The sequence below is a fragment of the Eulemur rufifrons genome, chromosome 30, assembly GCF_041146395.1.
Source record: "Eulemur rufifrons isolate Redbay chromosome 30, OSU_ERuf_1, whole genome shotgun sequence".
Taxonomy (NCBI): domain Eukaryota; kingdom Metazoa; phylum Chordata; class Mammalia; order Primates; family Lemuridae; genus Eulemur; species Eulemur rufifrons.
In genome coordinates this window covers 99,907,130-99,926,685 of record NC_091012.1, presented here as the reverse complement: position 1 = coordinate 99,926,685, position 19,556 = coordinate 99,907,130, and the positions used below count along the sequence as shown (strand labels likewise).

At 42.4% G+C, this 19,556-nt stretch overlaps 1 protein-coding gene across 1 annotated transcript in view; it reads right to left on the bottom strand.

Moving 5' to 3' along the window:
• Positions 1-274: 274 nt before the first annotated feature.
• The window catches only part of SMC1A (structural maintenance of chromosomes 1A), a 33,897-nt gene continuing 14,615 nt past the window's right edge, over positions 275-19,556 (bottom strand). Inside the window, exons 16-25 of the mRNA XM_069462835.1 lie at positions 16,454-16,595; positions 14,217-14,362; positions 13,971-14,124; positions 12,842-12,952; positions 5,168-5,324; positions 4,578-4,732; positions 4,302-4,453; positions 3,078-3,147; positions 2,677-2,787; positions 275-2,246 (exon numbers count right to left, since the gene is read on the bottom strand). Of these exons, the coding sequence (XP_069318936.1) occupies positions 2,163-2,246; positions 2,677-2,787; positions 3,078-3,147; positions 4,302-4,453; positions 4,578-4,732; positions 5,168-5,324; positions 12,842-12,952; positions 13,971-14,124; positions 14,217-14,362; positions 16,454-16,595 (1,282 nt within the window). The 3' untranslated portion in view covers positions 275-2,162. The remainder of the gene's footprint in view (positions 2,247-2,676; positions 2,788-3,077; positions 3,148-4,301; positions 4,454-4,577; positions 4,733-5,167; positions 5,325-12,841; positions 12,953-13,970; positions 14,125-14,216; positions 14,363-16,453; positions 16,596-19,556) is intronic.

The window sequence follows — 19,556 nt, the reverse complement described above, 5'->3', positions numbered from 1 at the left end:
TCTACAGCTAGAATTAGAACCAAGTCTGACCCCCAAATTGTGCTCTTCCATATATGCCAGCATTTGCCAAATTATGGCACGTGTACCACTGATGGTATGTGACTTCTTTGGTTGAACACAGACAAGTTTATTTTGTTTTGATAGTTATGCCTTTTAATGTATATTAGAAAAATACATAATTAGCACATCAAACCTATGATTTCATGAATATCACTACTTAGGATGAAACTGATGTAGCTAACAATGTTAGACCTCAGATCACTTCAAGAAAAATACTGAGTAAATAGTACAGGAGGGCAACTTGGAAATATCTATTAAAAACAAATACATAAATATCCTATGACTGCAATTCCACTTCTAGGAATGAACCCTAGTTAAACTTTCACACACACACTTTCACACAGGCATAGGGATGCTCCTGTGTAATGTTTTGTAATAGCAAAAAACTGAAAACAGTCTTAATGTCCATCACAAGAGAAATGAGTAAAATGTGATAGTCTTATGATGGCAATCCATATAACAATTTAGAGGATGGACTGATCTACATTTAGCAACATGCATAGATCTCAAAAACATTGTTAAGCAAACAAAGCAAATTACAGAACAATATACCATTTGCATTAAACAATTTTTTTCAGTGAATTCATAAATGTATGTAAAAGTAGTAAAACAAAGTCTAGATGGAAGTACAACAAACATAACAACCATGAAGAGATGGATCAGGAGGGGGAGTAGTTGGTAGTCAAATGAGGCTACCTTTATCTGTAACAATCTAATTTCCTAAAAGGAGGATGAATTCATGCATTACTTGGGTAACTGGAAATGACTTAACTTTTAAAAAGCAAAAAAACAATATACAGAGTAGGATAAACGTCTGACGGTACTATGTGAATGAGTGAAGGCTGGGATGTAGGCCAGGCTACCTCTCCCCTATTTCCTCACAATCCAGGTTGGGGCCCAGGCACCTGGTTATCATACGTGGTTGAAGCTATAGTTTTCCTCAGGCCCTCCTTCCACTTATCAGGCACACCCCATCAGTGCCCTGGAACTTTCCTAGTAACCAGGGCATTCAGCATATCCCAGATTTGGAGGCTCCTTCTGTCCCTAGCAGCTGGGATCACAAGCCCTCACGGGGCCAGGCTTATATTCTGAGGGGTTGACATCTAGTGGGCTCCAAGAAGGGATAAGGCCTCCAGTGAGGAGCTTGACATCATTAAATCCTATGAGGTAGGTAATATTTTTAGCCCCATTTTACAGATGAGGAAACTGAGGCACAGAAAGGTCAAATGACTTGCCCAAGGTCAAACAACTGGTATGTGATAAAAAGTGGGACCAGAACCCATAACTGTCTGTCCCTAGAGCCAACGCTCTGTTCCTAGTGCCTGACCAAATCCTACCAATTTGTCAAGGTCCAGCTCAAATGTGACCTTCTCCAGAAGCCTGGAGGTAATTGTCCTCTTAAATTCAAAGTACGTACAACATTCAGCTAACTACAGTAATTCATGAACTCATTACATCTCCTTATAAGGAGAGTAGAGATCATGTCTGATTTAACTCTGTATTCCAAGCACACAGCCTGACAAACAGAGGGTGTTCCCTATGTGTTTGATGAATACATGAATGAATGAACACATGAATGAGTGAATGAAGGCAGTTTCAGGTGACTGCCTAAGACTCCTATGACATCCAGAGTACCTTTGCCCAGCTCTGGGGTGCTGACATCCTAAGCTCTCTTGGAATCAAATTCAGCCTAGGCTTCTTCTAAAACAGGTCTCCAATATCTTTTTATTATTTCGCAAACACACCCACGTGCACATATGCCAACACACATATACACACATACATACCCACACGCACAGTGGGCAAGGGACCCATGATTATGGGTGATGAGGGGGAGGTCTGGTGGGGGTTGGGGAATGGACAGATGGCCCTGTTCAGCTCAGCACCTCCTTCCAGAGGCCAGGACGCTCCCTGTCGCTCAGGCATTTTTGCTCCAGACCTAACACCACCTCTGTTCCTCTTCGTGCTTGATAGCAGTGCCTAAATCCCATGACTACACCAAAAAGGGCCAGGAGGTAGGGGAAGGTTGGGAGCCAAATATGCAGAGACTGGGAGAGGGGCAGCTTAGGGATCCAGACAGAACCAGGAGGGCAGAACTATGGTTACTGCTCATTGGGGTTGGGGTTGGCATCTGGGTACTTGGTGAGGTCGAAGGTCAGGACTTTGCTGATCACACAGTCCCCTTGCTGAAGGAGGAGGGAGAAAAAGAAAAATAAAATTTTAAGGAGAGAATTAAGAGGGGTCTAGTACCCCAGGACCAGGGGCCTTAAACCCTCCTCCCTACATACCTGCCCAAAGCCCAGGCAATGGTTCTCTCTGGGTGTGAGAGGATGCGCTCAGTCCCATGTGCCTTCTCTCCCTGCCTACTTCTGCACTCTCCTTTCTCCACTGTTTGGCTGCCTTTGCCTGGCCTTTCCACCCGTCCCCAAATGCAATGGCCCTGCCTGGCTAGGCTGGCTAAGCCTCCAGGGCAGGGCTCCAACAAGCCCAGATGGCTGTTCAGGACCTGATTCCCTATGCTCCCCCGCCCCCTTTCCCCTCCACTGCAGCCTTCCCTTCCTGCCCTGGGAAGTCAGGCAGGGAGTGGGGCTGGCTCCTGAGCCAGGCCTGCCCTACCTCAGGATAGACTCCAATGAGGCTCTCAGCTTTGGTGTAGAACTCCTCCTTGAGAGAGATGACGATGGCCTGGAAGTTGCAAGTAGACTGCTCCTTGATGTAATTTGCCACCTGTGAGAGGGGCCACCAGGCACTTAGCAGGGCTCAAGCCCTATCACTCCCTGGTATTTTCTAGTCACAGCCAGAGGCAGAGGGGGTTGGGTAGGGGGTGGAGGTTGGGGGAAGGAGAGGCTGGGGGGAAGGAGGCTACTGACTACCATGGTGGGGATGACCCTGGGCCCAGCCTCCCGGGCACAGAGAGCAGGCAGCAGGAACGGCTAGGGCGCACTCAGGAGTTGCTCCCTGAAACCCAGTCCCGACCTGGGGGCCTCCCTCCCAGGTCCCACTTTCCTTGCACCCACCTTGCCAATGTTGGTGTTATCCAAGGCAGCATCGATCTCATCCAGGACGAAGAAGGGGGCTGGCTTGTAGCTGGGAGGGAACCAGTAGGTGAGCTGACACTGAGGTGGGGGAGGGGGCGGCGAGGTGGGGTGGGATAGCCCCGGGGCCCATCAAACAGCCAGCTTCCCCCTCCACTTCTTCAAAGACTAAAAAACTCCCATCTTAATGTTGCCTGAGCCCCTAAAAGCCAATATACCAACTAAACCCTCCCCTCTGCACCCAGCCCTGTGTTGAGGATCCTGCAGAACTACAAGAAGACATGGTCCTCTCAGGAGCTCCCAGGCTGGCTGAGGAGATAAAGCTGTCCTAGGCTCTAGTCATACTGACCAAGCGACCTGGAGGTCTACCCCACTGCAACACACACCATGCTCTGTCATGCTCCGTTGCTCCTGCACATGCTGCGCCCTCGGTCTAGAATGCCTGTCAGTCTCCCTGGCCAACTTCTACTCATCCTTTATATGTGCTGCTCGTGTTACTTGCCCTTAAATCTTAAAAAGCTTTCCCTGGCCTACCCACACCTCCTCCCAGACTGGGTTAAGTGTACCTCCTCTGTGTATCCACAGCACCCACGCTCACCCAGTTACAACACTTAGAACACTGTTTACATGTCTGGTTTCTACTAGACTGTGAGGTCCTCTAGGCCAGAGACCATGTCTGATACATCTGTGTCCCCATTCCCTCCACCATGCTGGGTCTGGTACAGAGCAGCACTCGAGAAATGCTTGCAGAATGACGCTGTACAATCAAGCACTAAGTTGTGGGAGTCGGATTTAAATACTACTAGCGTTCGGGAGGAGGAGGTCAGGGTATGCCACAGTGGTCAAGGAGGGCTTCCTAGAGGAAAAGGAGGAAAATGAGGCGTGAAAGGGTGGAAGGTGACAGTCAACCTAGATTTGCATGGAAAGGACTTATCAGCCGGCAGCCATGTGGGCAAAAGCCTGGAGGCAGGACTGAACACATGCAGGGGCCAGCGAGGACATGCTGAGTGGATGAGGGTGGATAGGGAAGACAGGTCCAGGAAAACCAAGGTCAGATACACTGTAGTAGGCAGGGAAACAGGGACACAATCCAGATTCCACAAGGACATCTTCACCTCCACAGATCTCTGCACATCCTTGGGCCCCAGAGCCTCTGGTGGCCTCAGTTCAGTCTTTCTGCTAACTGCCCTGCAGCAGCAGCCTTACCTGTGGATGGCAAAGAGTAGGGCCAGAGCTGCCACTGTCTTTTCCCCCCCTGACAAGTTGTCCATAGGCCGGAAGCGTTTCCCAGGAGCCACACAATTGTAGTTGATGCCATCCAAGTAGGGCTCCTCAGGGTTCTCAGGGCCCAGGAATGCCTGGGGGAAGGCACATGGGTGAGGATCTCAATTTGAGTCTGAATGGCGATGGGGACAGGAACCCTAGAGGGAGGGCAACTGAGCACGAAAAGATATGCTGATTGTGTAAGGGGCTCCGGCCTACCTGTGCACTGCTGTTGCGGGACAGGGCCTTATAGATCTCATCAATGTTGGTAGCCACAGATTCAAAACAAGCATTGAAACGGTCAAAGCGCTCCTTTTTGATCTGTTCAAACGCCTGCTTGGCCTTCTTTGCTCGCTTTCGGGCTGCCTCAAACTCTGCCAGAAAGAAAGACAGGTGATTTCTTAGGACCACACTCTGGCAAGAATGACCTGCAAATGACAATATAGAGTAGGGACTTTCCACAGAGAAAGGAATGCCTGAAGAGGGTCCCACAAGGACCTGTATCCAGTGGGTTGGCCACTGGATACGGTGTAAAGTAAGAAACATGGGCATGGAGCCACCTAAACATGGATTCCTCCCTGGGCTCTAACAGCAACCAGCTACATGACCTCAGACAAAAAACATGTCATTTACCCTCTCCGAACCTCAGCAGTTTTCCACTCTTAAAACAGGTGTGATATTTAATAACTCCCACTGTTTAGGGTAAGAAAGCATATAAAAACAGGGGCTGTTGTGATGTTTAGCAGGCCTGTGGCCTACGTCCAGCCTCTTGTCCTCGTCTTAAGCCCAAGTAGAAGGGCAAATCTTACCATCTGAGGTCTCCTGGAACTTGTCTCGGACACTTTCCAGCTTTTCCATGGCCTTCATGTTGGGGGCAGCAATACGCTGAAGCACACTCTGCTGCTCATTCAGCTTCTGCTGCAGTGTGTTCATCTCTTGCTTGATCTCCTCCTCAGCCTGGGCATCCTGTAAGCCCCAGGCCAGCAACATCAAGGAGGGCCCGGCCCCTGCGCCCATGCAGAGGGCAGGTTTTCCCCCAGCTTGGCTCCTTCCACCAGTAACCATTCCCACCATCCCTGGAAATTACAGGCTGACGCCACTTTCTCATCTCTAGCCCTTCCCCCAGGCCCTGCCAACCTCTTTGTCTCTCAGGAAAAGCAGCTGGTGGTGCCCCTCTCTGGCTCTCAGCCCAGGCCATAAGCCAGCACCATCCCAGGGTGACCTAGAGGCTCCCCACAGAGGCTGCTCTGGACTACACTTACGGCTCCATAATAAATAAGGCGACTCACATTTTCTGCTTAGATCACTACATCTGAGCAAATTCCACTTGAATTTGGTTTTAGGTCTTATGGATATTGCAATGCATGTCTGGGCTTGTGCCTTTCTGCCACTTTTAGTCAATAAATATTTACTGAATGCCTACCAAGTGCCAGGCACTTGAGCTGTCACATCCTGTGAGCCATGGTTCCTGTGCTCACAGAGCTCAGGGGTCTAACAGGAATGCATATAAGTAAACAATCAGAATACTGTAGGATGAATGTGTAAGCAATGTTGAATCAGCACACAAGAAGGGCACCTAACTCAGACTCTGGGGTAGGGAAGGCCTCTAGGAATATGTTTAAATTAAGGCCTACAGGATAAATGAGTGAGGACAGAGAGAAGGAACAATCTTCTATGCAACCAGCAGCATCACAGGCAAAAGCCGGGGGCGGGGGGTAGGGGTTGCTTATGGTTAATTCATTGAATTGAAAGGAATTCAAAAGAGTAACTAACTTTAATAAACTTCCAAATCCGCACCCCCCCAATTGTGCGTGTATATGCACAGGGAACAGGAAGAAAAGAGGCCAGATAGACAAGCAGAAGCCAGATCACGAAGTACCTTATAAGGTTTAGACTTTAACCCAAGGGAGGTGAGGTACCACTGAATGATTTCAAGAACAAGCACATAGTTCACACTCTGGGAGGCCGAGGTGGGAGGATTGTTTGAGCTTAGGAGTTCGAGACCAGCCTGAGCCAGAGCGAGACTCCGTCTCTACTAAAAATAGAAAGAAATTAGCAGCCAAACAACTAAAAATATATAGAAAAAATTAGCGCGGCATAGTGGTGCATGCCTGTAGTCCCACCTACTCGGGAGGCTGAGGCAGGAGGATTGCTTGAGCCCAGGAGTTTGAGGTTGCTGTGAGCTAGGCTGACGCCATGGCACTCTAGCCCAGGCAACAAAGTGAGACTCTGTCTTGGAAAAAAAAAAAAAAAAAAAGAACAAAGACATAAACATATTTACATTTCAGAAGGCCCTTCTGAAGATCTTTATATAGTGCTATGGAGTGGTTTCCAGGTAGAGTTTTAAATAAAATATCAAAGTTACACAATAGTGTGCTATCTATTATCTAAGAGAAGATGGAGGGAATATAAATATATTTGCATACAAACACATTTGTACTTAAAACATACAACAACAAAAAAAGGATAATCCAAAAACTAATTAAAAGGGTTACCTATCGAGAAAGAGAGGTGAAGGGGTCAGGAATGGAAGCTAGAGTTTTCTTCATGTAGCTTGTTTTAAACTTTTGGTTTTAGAACCACATGAAGGTGTTACATAATTAAAAAACAAAATTGTATCAAAATGTGAGAACCACTGGGCAAAAAATTGTTGGGGAACAAGATATTCCTAAGATGCCAAATCATTGCCTTAGCTTACTAATTAATGACAAAGGTAAAAGTGTACGTTTAGCATTGAGAGACCTAGCACCTAACACCTTAACTAAGGGATGAAACTCAGCATCACCAATAGTGGGCTCGTCCTGGTAGCATATCACATAAAGTTCACTAATAAAGTGGTTCTTCCCCCAAAAATACTTAAACCCAAATCCATTCAGCCTCCAGACTACACCAAATTTCCAATTTATAGGCGATATAAGGGTTGGAAGAACAGGTTAAACAATACTATAAAGTACCCAACATATTCATAATGTGGGACATTTTCCAAGACAACTTAAGTAGACTCTTCAAAAGAACAATGCAACGAGTAAAAGGGGAAGGACCCACTCCGTATTAAAAGAAACTAAAGGGACATATTAATAATAATCAAAAACAATCCATAAATCTTGATCGGATCCTGGTTCCAAAAAGAAAGGGGAAAAAAAACTATAAAAGACACCTTTTGAACATCCAGGGAAATTCAAATATGGATTGGACATTAAATATTATGAAATAATTATTCATTCTCTTAGGTATAATATGAAATTATGGTTAAGAAGGGCAACGTTTTATTGTTAGCATGCTAAAATATTTAGGGTTAAGTATCATGATGCCTGCACTTCCTTCAAAAGGTTCAACCAAAAAAACTGCACTTTGTGGGATGAGCGGGAGGGAGAGGAGAGATGAAGAGAGAAAGTAAATGTGGTAAAATATTCATTGGCGAATCTAAGGTGAAAGGCATATGGGTGTTCACTGTTCTTTCAACTTTTCTGTAGGTTTGAAACATTTCAAAATTAAAGTTGGGAAAAAATAAATCAAAATGTTAAAAAGAGCAATTCCTAAAAATGGAAAACAAAATAAAACAAAGAAACCTAACTATAAATTAAACTGGTTAAACACTCAAAGAATTCTTTCAAATTATTTTAAAACATAGGAACATGACTATACATGCCCAATGAGCCTTTCTTTAGCTTAATGACAAAAAGAACCTCACCGCACAATCCAGCAGTCATGAACACTCCAGTGTCCAGATGATAGTTGCTAAATAATAGCATTTCCCACCAAAAGAAGTCATAGCTTCTGGGAGAAATAGCGGATTCCAGGTCTGGGGTGGGAAATGTAGAGGATGAGTGTGGACATACCAGAAAGCAAGGAAGATAATCAAAGACTACAAGGGTTGTATCCAAATGATTCAGAAGCCAAACTGAATGAGTTACCACTGGCCAAATGGGATAGCTTGAGCACCAAGGATAATAACTACAACAGACTCAAAGACACCAGATATATTTAAATCCATAAATTTATAATGATATGAAACAACTCAGTGGACAAATCTTGAGGTAGCTAAGGAACCAACTCATTATTGTATAAACCGATAAAGGGAAAAAAAAATCAAGCGCATATATATAAATATCCTGCCTTTCCTATACAAACTGTACCTTGGGGTCACCAAATAAATGATGAGAGGAAGTATTTCACTATAGTATTCCAGCTAATAAGCAAAGAAATGATAGAATCAGATCACCTGCTTGACAAATTAATGGATCTAAGCAATTATGTTTGCAAACCACAAAAAAAGAGCCACGAACAGATGTTATGTACCTCCTGATGGAAGTACCACCACCACTTACGAAGGAATCGTGACCACAACAAACCAGCTGACCCCAAAACTTAAATCTAATTAAGCCTCTACATTTGTGCTATGCAATGCAGTCACCACATGCAACTGCTGAGCACATGATACGTGGCCAGTGGGACTAAGGAATTAAAAGTCTTAATTTTATGGAATTTTAGTTCATTTGAACTGAAAACCTGGTATTCAATTCAGTTACTGGAAAACTTTTCTTTAAGTATATTTGGAACAACTTGGGTATGTGGGTCTGCTTTTTCAATTGTAAATTTTAGTAAATCTAAATACAGATCAAGTATTTCTGAGGAAATTTTAGTGTCTGAACTGAGATGTGCAGTAAGTATAAAATACATACTGGATTGTGAAGACTCAGTACAAAAACAGACTGTCAAATATCTCATCAATAATTTTTCTATTTTTCACATATTGAAAGGATACTCTTGAATACTGGGCTAAATATAATATAGTATTAAAATTAACTTCACCTTTATCTTTTTACTTTTCCAAATGTGGCTACTAGAAAATTTAAAATTACACATGTGGGCCTCATTTTATCTCTATGGAATAGTACTGATCTACATCTAACTAACCACTTACAGGAACTACAGGAGATAACAGAACTATCTTGGGGGATTTTTGGGGTGGGTGGGGCAGAGCATTTTAAACACCACAGGATGCAATCGGCAAAATACAGAATGTGGAACACCTTCAGGAGAAATGGATCAATTTCTTCAACAACAACAAAAAATACTGCAAAAAATAAAATAAAATAAAAACAAAAACAGATGGGCCGGGTACAGTGGCTCACGCCTGTAATCCTAGCACTCTGGGAGGCCGAGGCAGGAGGATCACTTGAGCTCAGAAGTTTGAGACCAGCCTGAGCAAGAGTGAGACCCCAGTCTCCACTAAAAATAGAAAAAAATTAGCTGGGCACGGTGGTTTACACCTGTAGTCCCAGCTACTCGGGAGGCTGAGGCAGGAGGATTGCTTGAGCCCAGGAGTTTGAGGTTGCTGTGAGCTAGGCTGACGCCACGGCACTCTAGCCCAGGCAACAGAGCAAGATTCTGACTTAAAAAAAAAAAAAAAAAAAACCCACACACAAAAAAACAACCAACCAACCAACCAAAAAAAAAACAAACAAAAAAAAACCAGATAGAGGTGGTCCTATATATTAAATGAGATTTAAGAGACATATCAACTAATTGCTTTATCAATCATCCATATCAATCTATCAGTCAATCATCTTATTTGACTCCCAATTCAAGCAAGCAAACTGTGAGAATACATGTGTTTGTGTATGACCATCAGGGACATGTAACACTAATCTTCATATGAAGAAATTATTATTTTTTGGTATGATAATGGTTCTAATTATTTTTAAGAATTCTTAACTCTCTTAGAGATACATTCTGCATTACTTACAAATGAAATGATGTGCAGAATTTACTTTAAAATAACCTAGGAGGAAGAGAGAGGATCAAGTATGTGGGGATGCACATTAAACAAGTTTGGCCATGAGTTGATAGTTGTTAAAACTGGCAATGGCTACAAGGGAGCATTGTACTATTTTACTTTTAAAATTTTCCATAATAAAAATCTAAAAACAACAATAAATGAAAAAGAAAGAAAATAAACAAACAAACAAAAATCAACTTGAAGTGGTTCCCACTGGCCAAGGATGAACAATTTGAGCACCAAGAAGAAAATGACAATAGACTGAAACATATAAAATACCTCTAAACATTTAGGTTTATAATGAATACAAATTAAAAGCCTACTGGTCACCTTTGAAGGTCGTTAAGGGCAAACAAGTCATGATTCTGAAAGCTAGCAAACAAAGGAAAAGGATTAGGTATTTATCCTACCTTTCCTATACTAACTGTGTTTCAAGGAAGCTAAATAGTTGATGTGAAAAAATTCTTTTTAGAATTCCAACTAATATATAGAGGAGGAATGAAAGAATTAGAAAGTTACCATTTTGCAACCCTTAACGAATCTAGGCAATGATCATCAACAGCTGCCAAAACCAATTCATGAAAGGTTAATAGGAAACTTTATAAAAATGGGTTAGGCTTACACCACCTGAACCTAGTGATCTGGTTGTTTTTTTAACTTTATATTATGTAAACTATCAAATATACACAAAAACTCAGAGAAAAATATAATGAAATCCCATGTACCTATTACTCAGCTTCAACAATTATCAGCTCATGCCAAATACCCTGCTATTTATACCCCTCAACTCCTTTCTATACTCACTTATTTTAAAGCAAATCCCAGACATATTATTTCCTCCATACGTCAGTGTGTATCTCTAAAACAGGGTTTCTAAACCTCAGCACTACTAGCATTTGGGTTGGGTGATTCGTTGTGGGGGTTGTCCTGTGCATCGTAGGATGTTTACCAGCATCCCTGGTGTCTACCCACTGATGTGGATAGTAACCCCCTCACCCCAGTTGTGACAAATGGGCACGACAAGAGCGTCTCTCTGACATTGTCAAATGTTCCCTGGGGGGACAAGATACCCGCTCTCTCATTAAGAACCACTCCTATAAAAGATAAGGACTTAACAAAAAAATAAAACCACAATATCATTATCATACCTAAAAATATTAACAGCAATTCCCTAACATCATAAAATAAATACCTGGTCAGTGTTCAAATTGCCCTGTTTTATAAATTTTTTTTACATAGAGTTTTCAAAGTAGGTTCCAAATAAGGTACACACATTGCAACTGACTGATATGTCTCTTAAGTCTCACTCACTCTATAAGGTCCCTCTCCCTCTTTCCTTTGCAATGGATTCAAGTGAGGTCCACACATTTCATTTGGTTGATTTGTCTTTTGTGCTAACACTTCCCCCTCCCTCTTTATTTTTTCTCCCCATTTACTGATGGAAGAAATCAGGTCTTTTGTCCTTTACAGTTTCCCAGTCTGGATTTGGCCAACTGCATCCCTATGCTTTAATGTAAGCTTGATCAGATCCACGTTTGAGTTTTTGGCAAGAATACTTCATAGGTAATGCTGAACAACGATCAATTTTAACATTAAAGAGAGAGAGAGAGAAAAAGAAGTGACATCAGGTGTCTAATGATGTGATACAAAAGGAAGTTCACAAGTACATAGTATTACCTATGATATAAAAAAAAAAAAGAACCTGAATCCAATCAAACTCTAGGTTTACTTATTAGTTTATAGGAAATACAGGAGATGAAAGAACATATTAAGTAACATCATGGGGACATACTCAGTCAAATCCAGATCTGGAATGTAGAAAATTCTATAGTACCAATGACCAGTTTCTTCCATAAATAAATAGGAAGAAAAAAGTTAAAAGGGATAGGAAAATGTCATAGACTAGCAGAGACCAATTTTAACAAGGACCTTACTTGAATATTGATTTAAACACATAAACTGCAAAAAATAAAAAATAAATAAAATGTATGGGACTTCCATGAAAATCTAAAGATTTACTGAGTATTAGGTGATATTGTGTAGTTATTATTAAATCTTTTCTGGTACAATATTGTGGTTACGTTTTTTTAAAAGAGTCCTCATATTCTAGAGATACATGCTAAGGTAATTATGGATGGAATAATGTCTGGAATTTGCTTTAAAACAGCCCAATGGTGGGGGGAGCGGGGAGAAAAAACAAGATTGACCATATGTTGCTAACTGTTGAAGCTAGGTGATCGGTGCCTCAGGTTCATTATTATCATTCTCTTTACTTCCATATATATTTGAAAATTTCTGTAACTTAACCTAGCACAGAGACAGCAGTTGAAGCCAGGGGAGCGAAGTGCTACCCAGGAGAGAATGCCAAAATGAGGAGGAAAGAGCCCTGAGGAAGTCTTGAGGCCAATCTGTTCACTGTGCAGGAGCCTGTTCTCTGTGTGTGTATCTGGGCTTAGCCATGTATACACATGGAAGGGGAAGACTGACAGCAGGCAGGGACAGCAGCAGCTGGGGTGCAGGGTGGAAGATGTGCATGTATCTCTGTGTACGTATGAGGGGAGGACCCTGGCTCACAACTCGATCCTTCTTCCCTTGCCAGCTCTCCCCTCTTTCCAGCCACAGTCTCCACAGAGCCTCCAGATGGGCTGACCCTTGCTCTGGACAGCTGGGAATATGGCCCACCCCCATGGTTGATCCTCACCTTAAGATCTTCACACAGGTCACCGTAGTCAATCTCAATGAGGGCCTCTCGTGCATAGATACTGGAAATTCTCTGGGAACCACTCACAGAATCCTCCCCCTGGGAGCTACCCTGCAATGGCAAGAGGGAGAGTCAAATGAAGCAGACTGGCCATGAGAGTGCTCCTCTAGAGAAAGGCTGGGGACTCTTTTTTGCAGCCTTCAATCTTTGAGATAGCATCTTGCTAGAAAGCACCGTGGCAAAAGGAATAGAGACCTTGCAAGCAGAATGACCTGAGTTCAAAATTGGGCTCTACCCACTTACTAACAGTGTGATCCTGGGCAAGTCATGTTCTCAGATCCTGAGTTTCTTCACCTGCAATGTAGGGACAACTCCTGCCCTGCAGGGCTGTGGTTAGGATTAGGGGTTATTATGCCACATGTTACCATGATGCCTAGAACATTTCTGGTGCTCAAAATATAATTTACTGAATTAAACTGAAATGCCATTTGGGAAGGGGGAGAGGGGGTGGAAGACACGTGGGACTGAGACACATGACCAGGTCTAAGATAAGATATACGCAAACCTCCTCTCAGTTAACGTCCCCCACCCCCTTGTTACTAATCTTCATTTCTAATGGATAAAATGCCTTGGCTCCTCTATTGGCAAGTGTCCCTTCCTTTCCTAAAACTAAGCTTACTCACCCCTGCGTTGCTGATGTCACTTATCCAATCCTCTCCTGGCCAACCTCCCTCACTGCAGCTAAGCTATCATCCTTAGGTCCCCCAGCTTCCTATCTTCCTTTGTTCTTGGCTAATGTCCCTCAATTCCTACTCCTACCAATATCCATCACCAGCTGGAGCTAACATAGCTCAAGTTCCCAAGGTTAATGAATTCCTTCATCGTCTCCTGGCTCAACTCTCTCACCATCCACGGCGGGTGCAGCTCTCCCAATTCAACAACCCTCTCACACCAAGGCTGTTACTTTCACCTCACCTGCCTTCACCACCTCACCTTGCCTTGTCTCTCCTGCATCCCTCCACTGTCTGCCCACCATCCTCTCTCTCACTGCCCTTCCTGGCCACTTTCACTTCCCATCCCCGGTTATTGCTGTTCACAGCCCACTCCCACCACCAGCCATAATACTCACCTCTTCCTGACTAATATCATCCATGGTGCCTTTTGACAGTGGCAACTTGATGTCTTGCATCTTGCAGGCCTGTAGCAAGTTGTGGCGGTCACTGCGCTTCTGTTCAAGCTTGGTCTCAATGGCTGTCACCTCCTTCTGTAAATGGGTCATTTCCCTAAAAAAGGTCCAGGGAGCTAGGTGAGACCCAAATCTGGAAGTCTGCCCACCCTACCTACTTCCTCCCACCCCAGGCCTGAACCCACTCACTTGTTGGCACCCCCTAGTTTCTTACGAATCTCCTCCATCTCGTGATTCTTGTCATTCACTTCTGACTTCTTGGCCAAGTGCTGATTCTTCAGGTCTTGTAGCTGGGCCATGGTCTCATCTATGATCTTCATGTGTCTTTGTTCCTCCTGGTCCCAGCAGGGGAAACAGGACAAGAAGTGAAGGCTTTCCCCATCTCACCTTGGCATCTTCTCCTCCTGCCTCCACCCTGACTCCCAGGCAGTTTACTGGAGCCACTCATCAATGAGCTCTGCTTTCTCACCCTCATCAGCCCTCAGCCTCCGTTTATCTTTTTCTAAATTATTTGGTTGCCCTCTCCCACATACCCCTGTTATACAAGTTACCTACTATAGAAAAGTTAAAAGTATAGAGAAATTATAAAGGAGGATGGGGGTGGGATATGGGGATCACTCATAATCCCATCAGCCAGAAGTAACCAATAAGCATTCTAATGTATTTCCTCCCAGCATTATTTACAGCCAGCTTTACATAGTTGAGATTAGACTGTTAATTAAAACTCTTATTCTGACTTAATATTTAAACATTTTTTCCACATCAAAACTTTCATCATGTGCAGTATAACATTTGATTTAAAACCCACACAAACAATATTGTGTACTTTCTTGAGTGCACAGATATGAATGTGCAAGTAGTTAAGTAAATCCCTAAAAGAGGAATATATACTCACGTGGGATTACCTCTGGGTAGGGGAGTAGGGTAGGGGTAGTACTAGGAAGGGGAGTAGGACTGGGAGTCCAAAGGGAAGTACAGCTTTACTTATAATATTCTGATTTTTAAAAATTTTTTATTTTCCTGATGCTTTATCTTAATATTCTGATTTTTTTAAAGGACAATTTTGTTTTCATTTTAATCTTAAAAAGTCACATAAAGGGGACATATCTGCAACTTACTCTCAAATGGCTCATAAAAAATAAGCATATTATACAGAGAGATACGAAAGGGAATGTGGCAACATATTGATAACTGATGAAACTTGGTGATGGGTAGATGGGAGTTCTTTGTATCATTCTTGCAACTTTCCACAAAGATGAAAATATTTCAAAATAAAAAGTCAAAAAGTCACATAAATATATTATCCTGGATCATCTAGACATCTACCTAGTCCTGCCCCGGATTTTATTGCTCAATTTGTAATGCATTTAAGATTCCAGTGGTACCAAGGAAGACTACCTTAATCATCAAGGGTTAATGAAGAAAACACAAAAATGAGCAATAAACATAGGCAGACATAAAAGTCAAATGATATTTTCAAACCAAGAGAAAACCAAATCCCCTCAGAAGGGAATGCTGTAAGGAACAAAGGTTTCATAGTATTTAAAGAGAATGGGTGTGAGGAAATTGAGTCATCACACAATACACAGTGGCCCAGGCATGCTAAACTCAAAAGCACTGAGCTGGAGCAATCAGTAGCATAGTCACACTGTGAAGTGACTAGGTTTTGGCACAACAGCATCATCTGTTACACTGAATTTACACGGTTAATCTAAATTTTACTCATTTTGTTAGTATTTAATTTGTAAGTTTGTCTTGGATTTTGGTTAAGTATATACGTTTGTATATATTTAAGTAACATTAAGGATTTAAGCCAACACTGGTGATCTTAGGGAACACTTTTCCTTTAAAAGCAGTCTGTGTATTGCTAAAGTTTGAAGGCCACTAAACTATATAAATATTTCTATGGATGTGGCATGATTTGCTAAATTCCTACTTTCCAAGGGGCACTGGGTAGTTTCCAATTTGGAACTATAAATAATACTTGTAATTAACATCAACCTGTTTGCACAAAGCTTTGCCAGCATTTTGGATTATCTCCTCAGGTACTACTGAATTAGCGGGTATGATGCATTCTGAAGCTTCTTGATAGATTGTGCCATACAGCATAAGAATACCTGTCTCCTGCAGCATGGCTGACATTGAGCATTGTCCTTTTTTAATTTGGGGGTAATGTCATAGGAAACAAATTACCTCTGACTGTTGCTTTAATTTGCAATTCTTTAATTTCTAGTAAAGCTAAATTATTTGTATGTGTTTATGGCCTATTTGAATCTCTTCTTGAACTGTTTGTGCCACTTATCCATTTTTGTCTTTGCGTTTTTCTTATTTTGATGAGAGATTGATAAATTATGTACAATTCTGTCTGTCATATTTCCTCCAATTTTCCTCCCAGTTTTTAGTCTTTTAATTCTCTCCTTCCTTACCTTCTTGAGCTTTTCTATCTCATTTTCGTCCTTTTTCACTGTCTGCTCCCACATGTGTACTTTATCCTGGTCCTCCTTCAGTTGGTTCTTTTCAAAATCCAACTGGATGCCCAAGCGAGTCTTCTGATTCTCAAACTCCAAACTGTGGAAGAAAGGGGAACCAGGCCCAGGGCTCAGGGACCCAGCTACTGCTGAATTTCATTCGGTCACCACTCAGCTTATCTACCCATATGCACATAAAACTGTCCCCTGAAGTTAGAGAATACAGTTCCTCAGCCTGGCCCTGTGGACATGGCACAAGACAGGGGAGATTGGGCTAAACCCTAATTATCCCCCCTTTAAACACCAGAGACTCTAATGGCCTCCCAAGTTCCTAGAATCCACCAGCTATGGTAATTCTTACTTATTAAGCTTCTATGTATTTTACATACATTATCTCTAATCCTCTAATCAACAGCTCCCTAAGTAGCCATTATTATCCTAATTTTACAAATGAGGAAATTTAGGCCAAGAGGTAAAAGACCTGGCCCAAGGCCACACTGCTAGTAAATGGCACACATAAGATTGGAACCCAGGTTTAACACCAAAACCTGGGGTCTTTCCTGCACATCATCATTGCAAAATAACATAGTGGGTTAAGAGGATTGGTAACTCTGCCACTCACTAGTAGTATGACCTTGGGCTAATTAGCTATACTGTCCAGGCCTCAGTTTCCTCATCTGCAAAACAGAAATAATAATAATAGTACTTACTTCAGAGTTATTAGGGGATTTTTTAAATGAGTTAATACGTATAAAGTCCTTAGAATCATACCTGGCACAGTAACTACTCAATAAATTTTAGTTATCATCATCATTACTAGGCATACTGGCTGTATTCAGCTCATCTTAGCCCAAGGGCTCCCAACCTCCCCAAGATTCTAGAACCTCTTAAAGGGCAAAGCTTGGATGGTATAAAAACATGGCGAAAATAATGGATTACTGCTATTGTCTTCCTCCCCATCTCTTTAGAAACTCAAAGGATATGTAACTAGCACAGACACTAGCAGACCAGACAGGGCTAACTTCCAACTGCCTCCAACCCCCAATATGATATGACAGATGCTGCCAGATGTCATGCTAGCAGCTTAAACCTATTAGTCACTATAATCCAAATGGAACGTAATTAACTCTGTAATTTTAAGCTATACAATTTTACGTCCAATCTCCTAAGCATGACTCATGAAGTCCTCTGTGATGTGGCCCCTGCTGCCCTCTCTACACCCCCGCCTTCCTCCTGCTTTTCTGCTCCAGACATTCAAAACTACTTAGTATCTAGAACAAGGCCTGCTCTCTCACACCTCCAACCATGCTGTTCTCAATGCCTGGCACTCCCTTCTTATGTAGCTGCCCAGTGGCTAAATCCTACTCGCCCTTCAGATCTCCAGTTCATCACTCCTTATTTTGTAAAACCTTTCCTGATCTTCTGAGCAAGGTTCTTAGTTTCTATTACACTTTGTTGGGTTCCTCCCTTTTTGGACTTCAGGTGGAGAGTTGAGTTAATTGTATCCCAGAGTTCATAACACACTTAGCATAGCTGCCTGTGCAAGACCCCTCCCTTGTCCCCTTTGTTTCAATCCCCAATTTCCACTCTTACTACCTTCCCTACTGTGACATACATATACACACACATCCTTAAAAACACATATCCTTGTAAAGCCATTGTTTTAAAATGTATACAAATGCATGTTGTTGTAAATTTCATTCTTTCATTAAATACCAAGTTTATACTTTATCAATAAATTATAAATTATTTAGCCTGTAAATCCAGTTCTTGTTTTGAACTGCTACACAGTATCCCGTAGTCTGTATATTCATTTAACTTACACTTCCCCCAGTGATAGCCATCTATATAGCCACCAACACTTCACTACCACAAATTATGCCAAGACGAACAACCCTGAATGTGTCTCCTTGTGATCCTGTGGAAAGACCTTGGGATCTATACCCATAGGGCATATATATACCTATATACTACATAGGATATATATAGACTTATTTTCACTAAATACTACTAGATTGGGTTTTTGTTGTTTTGTTTTTTTGAGACAGGGTCTCACTCTCACTCTGTTGCCTGGGCTAGAGTGCAGTGGCATCATCATAACTCACTACAACCCCAAACTCCTAGGCTCAAGCGGTCTTCCTCCCTCAGCTTCCCGTGTAGCTGGGATCACAGGTGTGTGCTACTCGCCTGATTTTTCTATCTTTTGTAGCGATGGGGTCTTGCTCTGTTGCTCAGCCTGATCTTGAACTCCCAAAGTGCTAGGATTATAGGTTTGAGCCACTGTGCCTCACCCTAGATTGGTTTTAATTTGCATTCCTCTGATTAAGAGATTAAATATCAATTCCTACAGTTGTTAGGCATTCAATCATCTCTTTCCATGAAAGGTCATCTGTATACTTTGTCCATTTTTCTATTGGGTTTGTTGTCATTGTTTTTATTTTTCCTCTTGTTGATTTGCAGTTCCTTGAAAACTTATTCTGTATTTTGTATCTACCTCAATTACACTATTTATCATACTGTTCTAAAATTGTTGTTCTACCTGTTTTCCTTAAGTTCCCTGAGGGAAAAAACAGCCTCTGATTCAATCCTATATCCCTTGAGCCTGGCTTGGAGTAGGAAAGCAATGAATATTTACTGCATGGGCCAAGGGCTAGATGAACTGCTGACTGAGGCCCAGCATCCAAGGAGTGACCTCCATCAGCAGAGACTGTTGTGTTCATCTCTGTCTTACCTCTATCTCCCTTACCACCCTCCGATGCCTAGCACAGGACAACCTGGCACAAGGTAGGTACTGAAGAAAAGTTTACTGACCTAAAGTAAGGAAGAAAGGAGAAGCTTGTTTTGTTCTGGCTATTCTTCCAACCTAGAACTTTATTCCTCCAACCCCACTCCCACCCCCCTACCCCCACAAATCACCCATCAGGATAATGACAATAAAAGCTAATATTTATTGTTCTCAGTAGGTGCTAAATATTATGCTAAATAGTTTACAAAGATTAGCTCATCTGATCCTCCCAACAATGCCGTGAGATAGGTATCACTATACCATTTTACATACACC